We start from the raw sequence: 17,133 nt of genomic DNA on the forward strand, positions 1-17,133 counted from the left end.
AGCTCACAAACAAGCTATTTCATGCCATCACTGGATGAAATAACAGGATGATCCTTAAAGAGACCAGTTTTTATAGAATGAATAAACAACCTTAAACTGTTCTCACTCCTTGTTTAATCCCATATTACACATTTTAAATCAGATTACCTGAAACTTTTAAGGCAATCCGTGTCTTGATATTTGTCTACTAAAGAGAATGCTTAGATTTGAGCAGAGAACGTTCTGTGTTGAGTATTGACTATTTAACATGAATATTTAAGTTTCTGATTTGTATTTAAGAACTGATTTGTTTTAGAAGTCAGAGTTAACAAGACTTACGTGTACTGCCATGACATGGGTTACCTATACAATGTTCTACTAAACAAACTGAAACTAATGAACAAAGTGAAAACTTTCAGACAATCGGTTTCCTAATATTTTCAAAGTAAAGTTTACAATTTACAGTACACACTAGATTTTCTATATCGACCAGCACCAAGACATGCTCAATTTTGCCAAATATGCTGAGGAGCATTTCCTTTAAGGAAAGGCTTTGAGCTTACTAATGTATGAACCATTTCAATTCAGTTTGGCTTTTATCAGTTTTACAGGCAGCATGAAGTGCTCATGTCATCATTCTGGGAAGGAGGAAATCTTCCAGGCTGCCTGAGGCATAATAATGTGACTCACATTGTATTTAAATCTCCCAGGTGAATTAGGAATGAGAAATGTAAAATGATTCTTAAGTCTAAACAGAAGTTGAGACAGTGCTAACAGTTCTCTGTCCCAGCATTAACAAACGTTCAATTGTGTGAATCCAAATAAGTCTTTCTGGCAAAGCTTCTCCGGGTGACGTATGAATTTTGATCATGAATATCTTTTGATGTCAAGGAGGAGAAACTGGTCCAGAGCTGCTCCAGAAATCATTATATGACCCAGTATCAATCCTTTTTAGTATCTCTGTATTTTGAAAGAACCTGCAATTTGTGATAATATTGTTCTAACAGAACTGGGTTATGCTACTGCATAGGTGTCTGAGATTAATGGTGTAAGAATGTCAGATATAATGACAGGTGAGAAATTAAATGGGGAAAAATCAATATCAAATGGCTTAATAAGGTTTTGGGCTTCCACAAACAAGACTGGTGTTTTGATGATGTGCTGTCCAGGATATCAGTCCAATCTCTCCCATAGGTGTGTAGTTGAAATTTTTTTTTTTGTCCCCTGTCTGTATATTGCTATGGTTTTGTCCCTGTGTGTGTAGCCGCTATCAACATCACTTACTGTAAGGCCTTTCCTGAGTAAATGTCCCTCTTGAAAAACATACATACTGCACATTTTCACACAAACACTCGAGCAAATACTGTGTCAGCTGGTTCAGAAATTCCATCAACCCCCTTGATTTGAGGAAACCCTGGTGACACCCAACGCCATGCATTATTCTGTGATTATATCACTAACATGACACAGAGGAGCCTGACAATCCTGGAGCCTGACAATCCTGGGGCTACTTAAACTGAAAGAAGTCTCTCATATTAGTACTTAATCCCATTATGTGAATGTGAACGCAGATGCTACTTGTATTTGACACAACGTTAAAATAATTAAAAAAAAAATGTTCCTGTTCTGATGTAGTTTAGGATTTATGCACACATGCATGTAGAGTCTGTTAATTTATTCATTTCACTGTAAACCTTATAGTAATATATAGAAAGAGACAGTGCATTTACCGCTGGCAAACAGCCTGAGCATCTTTCATGGTGTTTCCTGCTGACAAGATGTCCTCAGGGTCAAAGGTCATCATTGCCTGCATTTCCAGAATGGTGGCATACGTGAGCGCATGATACATACTCTCTTTATTCCTGTCAGAGAACACACAAAGAAAGATTTGATCTATTCATAGCATGACAACAATCAGATGAGATGACTCAGCACATGAAAATACACCTGAGACAAAGCGATAAACACAATGACTGAACACAGAGAGCCTTAGGAAGTACACGTCCTAAACTAATACAGCGCATTCGCTCAAAATATATATTCTGTATCAAATAATACAAAGTTCACGGTGTAACACAATGCCTTCAAAGGATCATGGTCATTATTATGATGTGATAAGGGATATATCACCTTAAATATGCTAGAAACCGCTCCTTTGCATTAAAAATGTGGCTATTCAAAGGTAGAGCTACTGCACCATCATTACTGAGCAAAGTGTTGGGTTGAGTTCGCTAGGAAACAGGCCAGTGTGAACTGGAGAGAATGTGACACTGCAGGTCCAAAATGCTCAGCAGCAGGATTACTGGCTAAGCCAGTTTAACCCAGTTTCTTTTTCTGAAACAAAGATGGAATAATGCTGGTGGGGTCAACGCACAAAGGAATGCTGAATGTCTGCATGGTTCACGTTTCACTCCTATTCACTAAAACCCTTATACACACTGTTACAGCTTAATGTAGCCTGTCGAGGATGCCTTCAGAATATATTCTCAGCAGCACATTCAGCAAAAAGGAAACAAACCAGCACAGTTGTCGTTAATTTACTGCACAAAAGGACAAAAGTTTACTAATAAGAATAGTGTAAGCAATACATAGGAGAAAATAATACTGCAATTATTAAAACGGACACATCTACAAAGACCATTTAGTAGGTTGGCCTGAAGATAAGCTATATCAAGATACATGTTGTATCATCGTATTTTGCCAAAAAAAAAAAAAAAAGAAAAACATTTAAGGAAATGTAGTTAACTTTCACTAGTGCCAGTACAAAAATATTTTTAAAAATCCAATCAGCTACCTTTTTACTGTAAATAACAACAGAGTTATAAAATCACTGACACGTGATTATACCCATGATACTCAGAAAAATGCATCATGATGCTAAAATTAATATACATATTTCAATATATTTCATATTGTCATAACATCAAGCCTTACCATTTACTTAGTATTTTTTTTCATGTCAATCATTACCTAAATTACTGTAGTTACCAGCCCTAAAATTACAAACAGATTAACTGGAAAAACAGCTCAAAAACTGAAATTCCACTGAATTGAGAATTAGTGTGTGAATTAGTGTCGTTGTTGCAGTGTAAACCATCGTAAATATGAAAAAGCGCTGGCCTGAACTCCTGACCAATGTGTCATCACACTTAATCTTGCTCAATTCAAATCATATGACCTACAAAACAGCAGCCAGACTACAAGAGAGCTGAGTGATGGCGTGACCCTCACACACACACAAAGTTTATCACACAGCAGATCTGCCAGAACAGGAATCTGAGGCTACAGTGGCCAGAGGTTCACCAAAATTGGGCAGTTGAAGATGAAATACATCACCCGATCTTTTTCCAATTTTTACCTGTCCAGTTTCAGACAGCCTGTGCCCACTCTGTACCCTCAGATCCCTGTTCTTGACAGGAATGAATGAGGTCTTCTGCTGTTTTAGCCCATCTGCCACATGGGTTCATGTGCTATATGAGATACTTTTCTGCTCACCATGGGTGTGGCTATTTGAGTTACCATGATTTACCCATCAGCTCCAACCAGTCTGGTTACTCTCCTCTGACCTTTCTAATCAACAAGGCATTTCCAATGACAGAACTGCAGCTCACATGATATTTTTTGTTCTTCACACCATACTGTGTAAAGTGTAGTGACTGTTGTGTGTAAAAATCCCAGGAGACCAACAGTTTCTGAATCACTTCTGAAAACACTTTCTGAAAACCAGCACATCTGGCACCAACATCCATCCATCTATTTCCATTAAAAAAAAATCTTTTATGAATATACTATGGATGTTCACACACTTTTGATTAGACAGGCCTCTTTTCAGTTCAGAAATGATTATCTCATAAACATTCAGACAGGTGAGTAAAAAAATTCAGGATCAAATCAAATTCAAATTCAGGATCAAATCTCGCATTCAGCATGCAGGTATCATACACTGAGCATGAGTCTGCTTTTTAAAAAAATCTCATAAGTAAAACTTATACTGAAGTATCCTTGAGTTCTATTCTGCCTCACTTCTGCCAAATGAATAAATCATTAAATGGAATTGTAACTTCACAAATTCACATAATTTAACAGATGCATACCTTTACCATTCATTAACTCTGGACTGGAATGGGGAGGAGCTCATCTGGGACTTACTGGAACAAATCCATTATGTAAGAGTAAGAACTGCACCTTCCCTGTTTTTGCAAGTTAGGACAGCTAGCCAAACAAACACACAGCACTTTAGTCTCAATCTGTACTCAGAAAAATCTCTCTTCTTTCACACCCAAAGGCAGACGTAATGCACTCTCAACAGTAAGGACCATTTCTTAAGGACATTAACATTAATTTATCTTTAATCAGAATGCATCACTATTGTTTTAGCCTGGAGAAGGTCTAACAGCTACTAGGTTTATCACCACTACTAACTTTAATGGTCATCATCCCGTTTCATTTTCATTTGGTTTCTGTCGAGACATGTTGATCTCTTCTCTGTTGTCATGCATGCATGTTCATGTGTACAATAGTGCAGTTAATGTGCTTTAAAATCCTCTCTCCAGCCCAGACTGAATGCTGCAACATAGCGATTAGCACCCAGATTGTCTCAACAAGTTCCAGCCACTGCAAGTTTGGCAACAACATCTGGATCTGGTTTTACTGTTGGGGAAAACCAAAAACCAAAGAGAGGTTCCACAGTGGAAGAGAGCAGTAAACCCCATGTTATTCATTTATTTAAATCCCCACTTGATAACCTCTTTGTGGTTTTTTTATTTACAGGGGAAGTAGACTTGCCCAATAGTGTCACCTAGAAAAACAGACTCACAGCAAGTTTAGAGGCTCCAACAGGAGCATCTGCTGAAGAGAACAGACAGGACACAGACCTATAAATGTCTGTAATAATTACCACCTCAATTTCATAACACGTACAGAATAAAACACTTCAGGACGTGCTGTTATAGGAAAATAATGAGGGTTGGGGTGGTTTGATGCAGCACAACACCCTGAAGTTGATTATTTTCCAATAACAGCACATCCTGAAGTGTTTTGTTCCTCTTACAACATTTGCCAATGATTACATTTTTTTTAAATTAATTAAGCAATGACACCATACTTTTATCAGTCTATAGCTACATTAAATGCGGAATGTCCCCCAAACAAGTTCTTATCAGTGATTTCCCTTAATGTCAGAGCTGTGCTGTCACAGAAAATTAATCTTCTGACACCTTCTGACCAATCAGAATTGAGACTTCAACAGCACTGTGGTATAAATAAACACACAAACACACATGCACCCCTACATTTTTAATTGCTATCAGTGCAACTGGTTTCACATACTAGATGAAGTAGATATGTTCTGCATGTCAGTTGATGCATGTTCTCAAGAGAATCTGAGGGGATCAAGCTTTTTGTGAAATACTATTTATTGATATGCTGTTGGATACACAAGCACATACAGGCAAGTTTCACAGGGTTGTTGTGCCAAAGTTAGTCAAACATCTCTACCATGTTTCTGGTACAACAACATTCACCTTATCATCAGGATATTGTGAGTTTGAATCCTGATGATCCCACAGCCATCCAAACAAGTCCAAGAGAGCATAAATGGCCATACTTTCCCCTGTCAGTTAGAGCAATATCAGCCAATCATGAGCACCCAGGACAGATAGAGCTTCATGTGCCTTAGAGGACACATGTGTTAGCTTCTGGTTGTTGTGTGATAGAAATGAACTACGTAGTGGGTGGGAACTGACAATGAATTGAGAGAGTGGTCTACAGGAAACCCCTGCGGCTAATTATAAGATTTGTTCTACATGGTATCATTTTCTAATTAAATTCTTATTTTGTATAGCATCTGTAAATAGCTACTTGTAAACATGACTGTGAATGTTTTATTGGCAGAGTGAGAAGTGGTTTTCCTGGCAGTCTTCACATGGTGGGGAAATCAAGAACTCCAGGCTGTGCAGTTATAGAAAAAAGACTGTTATAGGAAAATAATCCCTTACAGCTTGATTTAGGAGGATTATATTCCTATAACTGCACGACCTGAAAGCGTTTACAAATATCATTTATACCACAGCAACTTACCAATGATTACACAATTTTCTTTGTTAAAAAATACAACACATTGTTATTTTTATCTCTTTAAAGTTACATTTAAAATATGGAAATAAGACAAATTATACTCTGCTCTTAGTAAAGCAGCTGTAAACATTCTCAACATTCAGCTCCCATTTGTTTTCCTCTCACTTAAAGACCAAAGGAACAGCATTTGAAACTGGAGTCTCCTTCAATAAGTGTTACTGAAAATGCACTTCTTATATAAATTCCATATGCACGCCAATTTCTGTGTGTGTTTCAGTGTGAAGCATGCAATTGTGGCCAGGACTGCCTCCCATCAGCTGGCTTGCAGGGGGGCTCCATATATTTGAGGTACATTATTGAATAGAGCACATCTTTATTTCATCTACATCTATTATTCCGTAAGGGTCACAATTATCACATGGTGGTCAACGCTTGTCTGCCAAAAAGTCTCACACACTCACCTGCTCTTGAGTCTAGACAGTGCCTTGTCAAAGTCATTATGCAGGAATAAATCCAGCGCTGCCATGCAGTCCTCCAGAGCCACTGACAGATCAGATCTTTCTGAGCTGAGATGCACACAAAAAAGACAGATTAGAGGGGAAAGAGACTATGCAGAAAGCCAGGTGAAATAATAATACACAATTAGCATGAGTGTCATAGATGAGAGTGAATGTCCCATAATATACAGAGCACACACTGAGCTGTAGTGCATTACAAAACTTTACACTAGATTGTATTAGATTCGTGCTGGGGAAAACTCAAACACTAATACAGTTTAATCTTTTGTAATGCAGTGCAACTCAGCATGCTCCTTGTTTAACTGGTGGTGTTAAATGTGCAACATACATTGGCTTGCATAAGATTTCACCTCCTGAACATTTTTGTAGTTTTACAACCTGGAATTACAATAAATGTAACTGGTATTATAGGTCATGAATTTACATAAAATAGCCAAAAATGATTTGCAAACCAAAAAACATACAAGTTGTGACTGTATAAATATTCACTCCCCTTGCTGTGAAACAACGAAAGTAGTTCTGGTGCAACCGGTTGTGATCAGAAGTCCCATAATTAGTTGAATGGAGTCAACATGTGTGCAAATAGTGTCACACGATCTCAATATAAATACACCTGTTCTTGGGAGAACCCAGAGATTTTTTGAGAAAATACCTAAAGAAACAGCACCATAAACAACCAAGCAGCATCAAAACAAGTTCAGGAGACAGTTCTGGAAAAGTATCAATCAGGATTATTTCCAACTCTAAACATCCTACATCACACCACTAAACTCCGTATTAAAAAACAGAAAGAATATGACACAACAACACCTTTGCCTAGAGATGGCCATCCACCAAAAGTCAATGACCAGGTAAAGTTTAGTCAGAGACATAATCAAGGGCCAAGGGTAACACTCAACTTGATGCTACCACCACCATTCAGTTTTGGATGAATGTGTAAAAAAAAGCTCAAGGGGGAATACTTGAATAATTATGCAAGCCACTGTATGCACCATATACACCATAAACCTCATATGATCCTGCTCTCAGAGTCAGTACAACATCATTTGTTTACCTGCAGAGCATTTAAGGTAGCTGCAGCACATTAATTAAACTATTAGATATATACAATGGATATAAAAAGTCTACAAGCTGTGTAATGACAGGCTGTGTAATGACACATGTTAAAATAACAGGTTTTTGTGATGTAAATAAAATTAAACCAAGATAAATGTCAAAGCTTTTTCTACCCTCAATGTGAAACTACAACATATAAAAATTAAGTGAAAAATAATCAGAAACTTTTGATTTTATTACACCACTCATTCTTTTTGGGTAAAAGTCTATCAGTGTGGCAAATCTTGACTTGGCAATATTTTCCCACTCTTTCTTCCAAAAACATTCTAGATCTGTTAAATTGTAAGGGCATCTCCTGTGCACAGCTCGCTTCATGGTTTATATCCATTATAATTCATTTTCTGTTATTTCAAGTCAAGATTGTGTGTGTGTGTGTGTGTGTAACATGCACTACAGAACATCCGTGCTCCTTCTCCTGTTAGTATGAGGGCAGAGAGACCGAAATAGCCTTCATATACACTAGAGCGGAGATGTGTTCCCATGCTGAGGTGACTTTGTGATACACGTGTATGACGGCTTGTGCAAAAGGGGGACAGTGCTCAGGACTGTGCTAAGAAGAAAACTGTATTGCATCATGCTGGGAAGTCACATAGGTTCACAATGTACAAAAGATGTACAAAAACCATCAAAAAATCATATTTTTCCCATGTAGGCTACTGCATTCTCTGCTACCCAGATCAGAAGCTGTTCAGTTTGCTCCAGTAGAGCAAAAAAAAAAAAAAAAAAACAATTAAATAATGTTGGTAGTCATGTTAGTAGGCCTTGTGTCTGGGTGGTGGGATATGAGCAGTGTAGTTTGTAATGTGTAGGGGACATGGTTGTAAAAAATTGCCAAACCTATATCTATTGTTAGAGTCGACCATCAGTGTCACCAAGAAATTCCTACTTTAACATAAAGTGCCAATTTGACTCACTTTGCAAACAACCCATAATAGACGCTTGTATTTTTGTGTAGAGGATGTGGTTATGAGAACAGCAGTAAGAAGTCCAGCCATGGAGCATTCAAGATTGAGACTAAGTTGCTTTGATAAAAGTCAAATAACTTTGAAGGAGAGATGCTATGAACCTTGTAAACTTTATATAAATAACTTTAAATAACTAATTGAACTAATGTTTCCTGAGCATGTAATAATAAAAAAAAGTTTCAGTTAGCTAGCTAGCTGCAAAAGCTAACTTTAGTGAACAGATTATATCATCTTACTAGCAACATCAAAAGACTATGTTGCTAGCCCTATCTAAACTGTTCAAACTCTTCTAGTAACATATTGGGCAATAAAGAAAGAATCCTGAGCTTGTACTGCTACAGCACCAAATCATTCTAACTCCTCTTAAATCAAGCAATGCTTAAATCCTGACTTATTTGTGCTAGCATGATTTTTTTTTTATAGAGACTACAGTGCACCCCATTAGGCTATCAATCAAATGCTGCAAATGTATAATTTAATATAGCTAAGTTTGGTAAACATTTGGTTAAGAAAACTCCATGTATATTCAAGACATAAACTGATTTAACTGCTAGCTTTCAATACATGAAAAAAAAATCTTTTTTTTACTGTGCTACTCTATTTTCCTTATCCTGATAGTGAATAACTGATTAATAATGGTGAAATAAATAAAAAGACAAGTGTTTGAATGATCAGCTACACACCAGGTCCTTCACAAGCTGAAGTGGACATGCTAGTGTAGGAATTCACTCCTAGAGCACACTCCATATGAAATATCCCAGCAGTAATAACCATCTATGACTCTTCTCTATGCACACAGGAATTGAGAATTAAAAGGAATGTAACAGGACAATAAAAGTGGATGAGTGGAAGCAAGAGGGGAAACTGAATAGCGGCTATGTCTATCCACTCCAGCTGAAAGACAGACCCGGTCTTTGTGCTCTCTTCTGCTCTCACAATTGCAACATATTTAATGGCTCAGGTGGCCCTCAGCCCCACAGAAGAAGTTCTGTATGGCTGTTAAGTCTCACTGTGCATAATTAGCTTTGAGTGACTCACAGGCTGATGATTTCCTCTGAATTCTTCTAGCTGAATGCTACTTTCCCTGTCCGACAACATATAAAGTGTAGATGTGAGATAGAATAAAAAGATGGAACATACATATATATTGTACAAGGTGCCCATAAATAAACAGCCGATACATAACTAGGCGTGCACAAAAGTTAAATGTTACTAATTATGACTTACTTCAAAGTTTTTCCTCTTTCCTGCTGAGAATTTTATCATGGCAATATCATTTGTACAAACATCATTTTACAGGAAAAGTCAACAGGACATACACTTCTAAATTTGCCTTGCCTGCTAGGTGTTGTGTAGCATAAATGATTAAAGTCAGCAGCTCTTAAATGCTGTTCTCTCAGAGGGGCCATCTGAGCACTGATTACCGGAACCACTAACACAAACAAGCTGAGTGTGATGTGATGTGCAATGACATACAGATTCTCACTTGTACACACACATAGTGCAAGATGTTCTCTAGGTAGTTACAAAAGCTAGGATCTGCACTCCAGGATTTAAGAATGGATTCTAGGTCATTACATGTATAGTGACACGGCAATAATGGAAGCTAGACAACAGGCATCTAATGGATAAAATTTCAAAAGCCAACACCAAATGAGTCCATTTTTAACATAGCATAGCATAACATAGCATGAACTCTCCCACACAGTCTCACACTCATGCAGGACACACACATACACAGTGTCCCATCAACAGTGTCGCATTTCTTACCCATTTGACAGAGTTTCTCCTCCCTTTGACATTTTCATCTGGCACAGTAAAGGATGTAAAGAAGTAAGACAAAAAAAAAAAAAAGAAAAAAAAAAGAAGACGGAGGTACGAGAAGGCAAATGCAGAAGAATAATTCACAGTGTGTTTGAGATCAGGCCCCTTCAGGAGCTCCCAACAGCAGCTTCCCTCACCTCGACACACATGCACATACTTGATTTAACTCACTCTCTCACTCTCTCTCTCTCTCTCACACACACACACACAAACGCACACAAACACACACACACTCTCTCTCTCTCTCTCTCTCTCTCTCCGTCTCTAATAGGAATGAGCACCGGGAGAATGCAGACCTTAATAAGATCAGGATGACTATCACATATAGAGCAACAAAACATTCACTCAGCCCTGTTTCTCTCTTTCGCTCTGCCCATCATCTCCTCCTCTTCCTAACACACACACACAGAGCTCAGATCGTTTGTTCCTCCTCGCCGCACTGCACTCATACCACACTTTGCAGTCTGGTGTCTGATTGGTCAATGCAGCAGAGGGAAGGAGGAGTCTTTTTCCACAGTACACTAGCCAAATAATAAGCCTAGCTAATTTAATAGATATTACACAGTTAAGTGACAATCTGACCACTGTGTTCAGCCTACAAGGGCCACCCTTATTACAGAGCAGTTCACCATAAGACTCAGGGCTAAAATGCCTTAACTGCAGCCTGCACATTGAGTGTGTAAGGCAATGACGTAGCCTAAAGCAACAGAGAAATATAGAGAGTGAAAGTGAATGGATGAGACAGCAAGAGAGAGAGTGAGGGGGAGGGAGAGAGAGAGAGAGAGAGAGAGAGAGAGAGACTCTCTGCTGTTTTACTGCAGTGATGTGGATACAGCAGCAACCGCAGAAGAACAGCACAACATGGCACAAGGCCAGCCTCAGCTGTCCTCCATGTAGTTTTGAAATAAAGGTGCAAAGCATTCAAAGCTTTAACATCTCAGAATATTAGAAGAAAAATAGCATTGCACCTGAAAGGTCACAATTTAAGAGCCAGATTAGAATTCAATTCAACTGTATGTGAAGGTTTTACTAGACAATATTAGATGTTGATCTAATAAATTACTAAAGACTGCTCTCAATACAACATCAATACAACTTCAACAATACAAGTGACAGTCCTGTAGGAGAAACCTCTGCGCCAGAATAAAAGAGATAGAGCTAACCAGGGCCAAATGATCAGCTTCCATCATTACGCTTAAACGTACAGCAAAGACTACAGCTGATGGCCGACATGCACACACTTTCACCACCAACACTCCATACCAGAAGGGGGCAGTAGTCTGTGTTTGTTATTTATAAATACTATATCAGAAATACAAACCATATACTACTGTTCTTTTTTTTTTACCCCATTTTCTCCCAAATTGGTGGGTGAAGAGGGTGACAGCCAGCATGTGCTCCCTCCAAGACAAGGGAAGCCAGCCACCACATCTTTTGCTGCTCATGCTACATCACAGGGCACAGAACTTCACTATTCCATATTCACAGATGCCCAGGATTGGTTAGTGTTGCTGTGATTGACAGGGGAGAGAGTAACATCATCCCTCCTCCCCAAAGAGCACAGCCGATTATGTACTCTTGGACTCCCAGCCACAGATGACTCTGGCATTGCCTGGAGTGAAGCTGAATCTCCCAATGATAGGACAAACAATTTTCTGTTTGTGCCACTCACAAGCACTGTTCTTAATAATATGTCAACATAGAACACCACCAGTAGTAGTATCATGGACATATACTTACATAACATATTAAAGACCAAGATGGCTAATGATATTTTATTATGCAGCAAATATAGCCAGCTACCACAGAAGAAAAAAATGAGGTAGTCTGTGTATACCCACTCAAGATTTTGTTTGTTTGCTTTTTTTTTCTTAGCTGAGCAGCCAGTCGGAAAGACTGTCTCATCATTCAACATGCTTAATCGACTGAATCGGTGCTGACAAGAACAGTGAGACACACAACAAGAGATTCAGCACTAGCTGACAACTGACAGAAGGCTTGGTGTGTCAGAGGCCTTTAACTTTAAGGGGTGTGTTTGTGTGCATGTTTGTATGTTGACCCACCTTTCACTAACGTCACACACGCCAGAGAAAATGCAGGTTCATTCACACAAACAGACACATACAAAGTCAGTCATGTGAGCCATGGCAATTGATGTGGACTAACTGGCTGAGATTTTTTCCCCTGGGCACTGTCTGTGTCAAACACTCACACTGAGTAATCAAGCACAGCAAGCACTCATCAATACTGTGCTTTGCTGTTTGACAAGGGAATCAAATGTGTCAGATATTATGCTGGTATGCAGGATTCTGTAAGAGAGGGAGAAGTAATTAGAATAGTGAGTTGATGCACCTTTACAGAGACATATGAGTGAAGATACTCTTCTGATGCTGTTTGTTTTGTGGTGAAAGCCTCTTTATAAAGAACCACTATGATCATGGCATACTTGCTCCAAACTTGAGCAATTATCTGTGTTTATATGTAGTAAATACATTTACATAAACAGTCAGTCAGTGATAAATATTATTCCCACCCCTGCAACTGATCCAGAATGCAGCTGCACAACTTGTTTTCAATCTCCTCAATTTTTCCCACATCACCTCATTGCCGTGTTCCCTCCACTGGCTTCCTGTAGCTGCCCACATCAGATTTAAAACACTGATGCATGCCTAAAAGCCAAAAACAGACCAGCCCTCACATACCTAAACACATTTATCAAACCCCACTCTGCATTCCCTTCAAGTCTCTAGCATGGCTCAACTTGACCCATATCCCTCAAGATACAAAGAAGACACGCATCAAGAATCTTCTCTGTCCTGGCATCCAGGTGGTGAAATGAACATCCCCAGGCTGTCCAAACAGCTTAGTCTGTTTTCAAACAAAAACTGAAGATCCATCTCCACACTAAACACCTAAATTAGCACTAATAAAAAAAAACCTGACTTGCACTGTTTCTGTACTAGCCTGAGGATTTGTTTTTGATGGACACAACAAAATACTTCTGTATGTCACTCTGTATAAGTGTATCTGTCAAATAGTGTAAATCTAAATATAAATATATTAACAACTCCCAGAGCCCATCAGAGACTCCTGACTCACATTCATTACTCTTATAACTACATACTTTCCCTGTTAGTTTAACTACAGTTACTCCATAGGCCTAATTCATAGTAGTGGCTGAATAATACCGAATAATACATACTGAATTATAAGCTAGAACTTCAAGTGCTGTAATGAAGAATCAGAATCATGCCAAATTGTGATGGCTAGACGACTGGGTCAGAGCATCTCTAAAACAGCAGGTCTTGTGGGATGTTCCCGGTATGCAGTGGTTAGTACCTACCAAAAGGGGTCCAAGGAAGGACAACCGGTGATCCGGCAACAGGGTCATGGGAGCCCATGGCTTATTCATTAACGTGGGGAGCAAAGGCTAGCCCATCTGGTCAGATCCCACAGAAGAGCTACTGTAGCACAAACTGCTGAAAAAGTTAATGCTGGCTATGATAGAAAGGTGTCAGTACACACAGTGCATTGCAACTTGCTCCACATGGGACCGCCTAGCCGTTTAACCCTGTCCACCTGCGCCTACAATGGACACATGAGCATCAGATCTGGACCATGGAGCAATGGAAGAATGTGGCCTGGTCTGATGAATCACGTTTTCTTTTACATCACGTGGCTGGCCGGGTGCATGTGCGTCACTTATCTGGGAAAGAGATGGCACCAGAATGCACTATGGGAAGAAGGCAAGCTGGTGGAGGAAGTGTGATGCTCTGGGCAGTGTTCTGCTGGGAAACCTTGGGTCCTTGGGTTGAAATGTACCACCTACCTAAACACTGTTGCAGCCCAAGTACACCGCTTCATGGCAACGGTATTCCCTAATGGAACTGGCCTCTTTTAGCAGGATAATGCGCCCTGCCACACTGCAAAAATTGTTCAGGAATGGTTTGAGGAAAATGACAAAGGGTTTAAGGTGTTGACTTGGCCTCCAAATTTCCCAAATCTCAATCCAATCGAACATCTGTGCCATGTGCTGGACAAACAAGTCCAATCCATGGAGGCCCCACCTCACAACTTACAGGACCTAAAGGATCTGCTGATAATTTCTTGGTGCCAGATACCACAGCACTCCTTCAGAGGTCTTGTGAAGTCCATGCCTTGACGGAACAGAGCTGTTCTGGCGGCACAAGGGGGACCTACACAATATTAGGCAGGTGGTTTTAATGTTATGGCTGACTGGGGTGTACTGATAATATATACCAATACTACAGTCCTCTACGAAAGTCTTACAACCTCAAGGCCAATTCTTTTGTTTTTGCTATACACTGAAAACAAGGTTTGAGATCAAAAGATGAATATAAGACAATAGATCAGAATTTCAGCTTTCTTTTCCTGATATTTACATCTAGATGTGTTATCCAATCTAATTGGCAGGATCTTGGGCAGAAGGTGGTGACAATTCTTGGGACCCACAGCTAGAGAGGGCTCCATAAAAGTTCTAGTAGGATGTCTGAATATATTTAAAATATACAAAATGCAGTATGAAATTAAAGCGACTTAATTAAGGGGTGCTTAGTTAGGTGATAGAGGTTAGGTGAGACTTCTTTCAGGAGTCTCAGAATTCCTGGCTATGTCCCTGTTTACAGTCAGGTCAGTCTAGGTCTCAACACGTCATGCCAGGTGACGGGACATTAGAGGAATATCATCTTTCCCATTACACAAGATTGAATGAGACTGGGAAACAGAGAGGTTTGATGCATGTACTGGTGGGTGGAGGGGTGTCTGAAATCCAGGATGGGTTCACAGACTAATGTGAAAGCTCGCCTGAAAATAGCTCAATTACTGAAAAATAAACAGCAGGATGTCATCTTTTCTGGTGTGTGATCAATATGCTGCCTACAACACAGAGACACCGTCACTGTACACTCAGTGAATTAGCTTGTATCAGTGATTCTCATGCAGTTAGCTGGACCAGGCAAGAATATTGTGCAGTAAATATATGACTAAGCACATTGACACAATTGCCTTTTCAACACTAACTATTAATAAATGCAAAATTACAGATTGGGTTATGATGGGGTTAAATAATTAGGCAAACAAAATCAAATCACTTAAGTATTTGGGACCAATCTGGTAACAAATTAATTGTAAAAACTAAATTAGGCATACAGTGTAGATGTTCCAGTGGCTTTGAGGTCAACTTTATTGTCTGGTAGCTTCAACCTAAAATAGGTAGGAGAGGGTTTAGATGACAAAGCAAAGCCAAGACTAAAGGAAAGTGCTAAAGGAACACTTGAATGGACAGTATTTATGTAAGTAACGCAATACCCCCATTTCACCTGCAATTCCCCCCGAGAAATCTCAGAATAAGAGCATAACCCACATTCAGTAGGCAGGACAATAGTTCCCTGAATGTTTTTTTTTTTAAAGTAAACTCATTACGTAAAGTAGAAAACTAAAAGTTTCTTACCTGACATCTGTAATGACAGGATCCAGTCCATTGGTCTCTATGATCGGTGACCTGAAAATCGTATTTAACATTCTAGCTCAGCATTAAGGAGCAAAAAAAATACTTCCAATATTCAAATAACATAATTAATGGGCACAGACTGACTCTGGGGCGGAGGTCACGTAGAATGGTTCCTCATCCTTTTCAACTGCATTCCTTAACACATTACAAAGGGTTTTAGACTTAAATCACAGTGAAAACCTATAAACAGCATAGTTTATTTCTCAAATATAAGAAATGCATTATTTCACTATTAGTGATCATATGCTTGAGCTATGTTTAAAAAGTTCCTCCGGTGTTATGTTAATTATACACACAATTCTAGTTAAAGTTCAACTAAGAAACACTACCTATCAGCTTAAAGTAGTGTAAATGCACAGTAATAGCCATTAATAACACAATTAATAACAGAATATTATGTGCTGAGAAACATAATTCTATATTTGAGTAGCACGAACAGTATGCCAAGTGTTTTTCCAAATCGTTAAAAATAAATAAATAAAATTAAAAAATCGTAAAGAAAAAAATAATCCTGGCTGCATATTTTCTTTCTTTTTTTCTTGCTTTAGTGCCTGCCTAATTCCTATTCTACACTGATTTGACTGTGTTAACTCTGTTCACATCTGTACCTTCTGGTTTTTGACTATTAATCCAGAAAAAGTCCAGTAAAGCTTCTTTGCACATGCAAAATAATCAAGGACCTAAAAATAATTGTTGTCTGAAGCAACATATTTTTGTTTCTGTCATGGTAAACCCAGGAGAGGTGATGGGAACTCCTCTCCTGGGTTTACTAACTGCCCCCAGGCAATTTTAATTTCCTCAGGATCCCTTTTACCTCCTACTCAGGATTCTTGGAGTCATCTCTGCTCACCCTTTCTATGGCACATTTGAGTAAACCTGAGAGCCTACTCAACAATGATTTTTTTATTTTTTTAATAAGGATATTTTCTAATTGTTACTATGGATGCAACCAATCAAATTACTTTCTCTTACTGAAAGGGGTGGGGCTACAAAACACATGAACACAAATCACCCAAAATGACAACAATAATAAGATCAATAAATTCTGCTTAGTCAACAGTGAAGTCAGGAATTTCCAAACACAGCAACAGAGATGTCTCATGATGTGAATGTTTTTAAGCAAACT

At 38.8% G+C, this 17,133-nt stretch overlaps 1 protein-coding gene across 3 annotated transcripts in view; it reads right to left on the bottom strand.

Moving 5' to 3' along the window:
- ttc39a (tetratricopeptide repeat domain 39A) overlaps nt 1-17,133 on the bottom strand; it is a 29,812-nt gene that overhangs the window by 11,490 nt on the left and 1,189 nt on the right. Inside the window, exons 2-6 of one of the 3 annotated variants that reach the window (XM_034306564.2) lie at nt 16,092-16,142; nt 15,948-15,998; nt 15,647-15,700; nt 6,516-6,620; nt 1,710-1,841 (exon numbers count right to left, since the gene is read on the bottom strand). In XM_034306564.2, coding sequence (XP_034162455.2) covers nt 1,710-1,841; nt 6,516-6,620; nt 15,647-15,700; nt 15,948-15,998; nt 16,092-16,142 — 393 coding nt within the window. Of the gene's footprint in view, nt 1-1,709; nt 1,842-6,515; nt 6,621-10,423; nt 14,539-15,646; nt 15,701-15,947; nt 15,999-16,091; nt 16,143-17,133 lie in introns of those variants that run through there. The other 2 variants (XM_026921835.3, XM_026921921.3) reach the window with 2 other exon arrangements.

This window comes from Pangasianodon hypophthalmus, chromosome 8, assembly GCF_027358585.1.
Source record: "Pangasianodon hypophthalmus isolate fPanHyp1 chromosome 8, fPanHyp1.pri, whole genome shotgun sequence".
Taxonomy (NCBI): Eukaryota; Metazoa; Chordata; class Actinopteri; order Siluriformes; family Pangasiidae; genus Pangasianodon; species Pangasianodon hypophthalmus.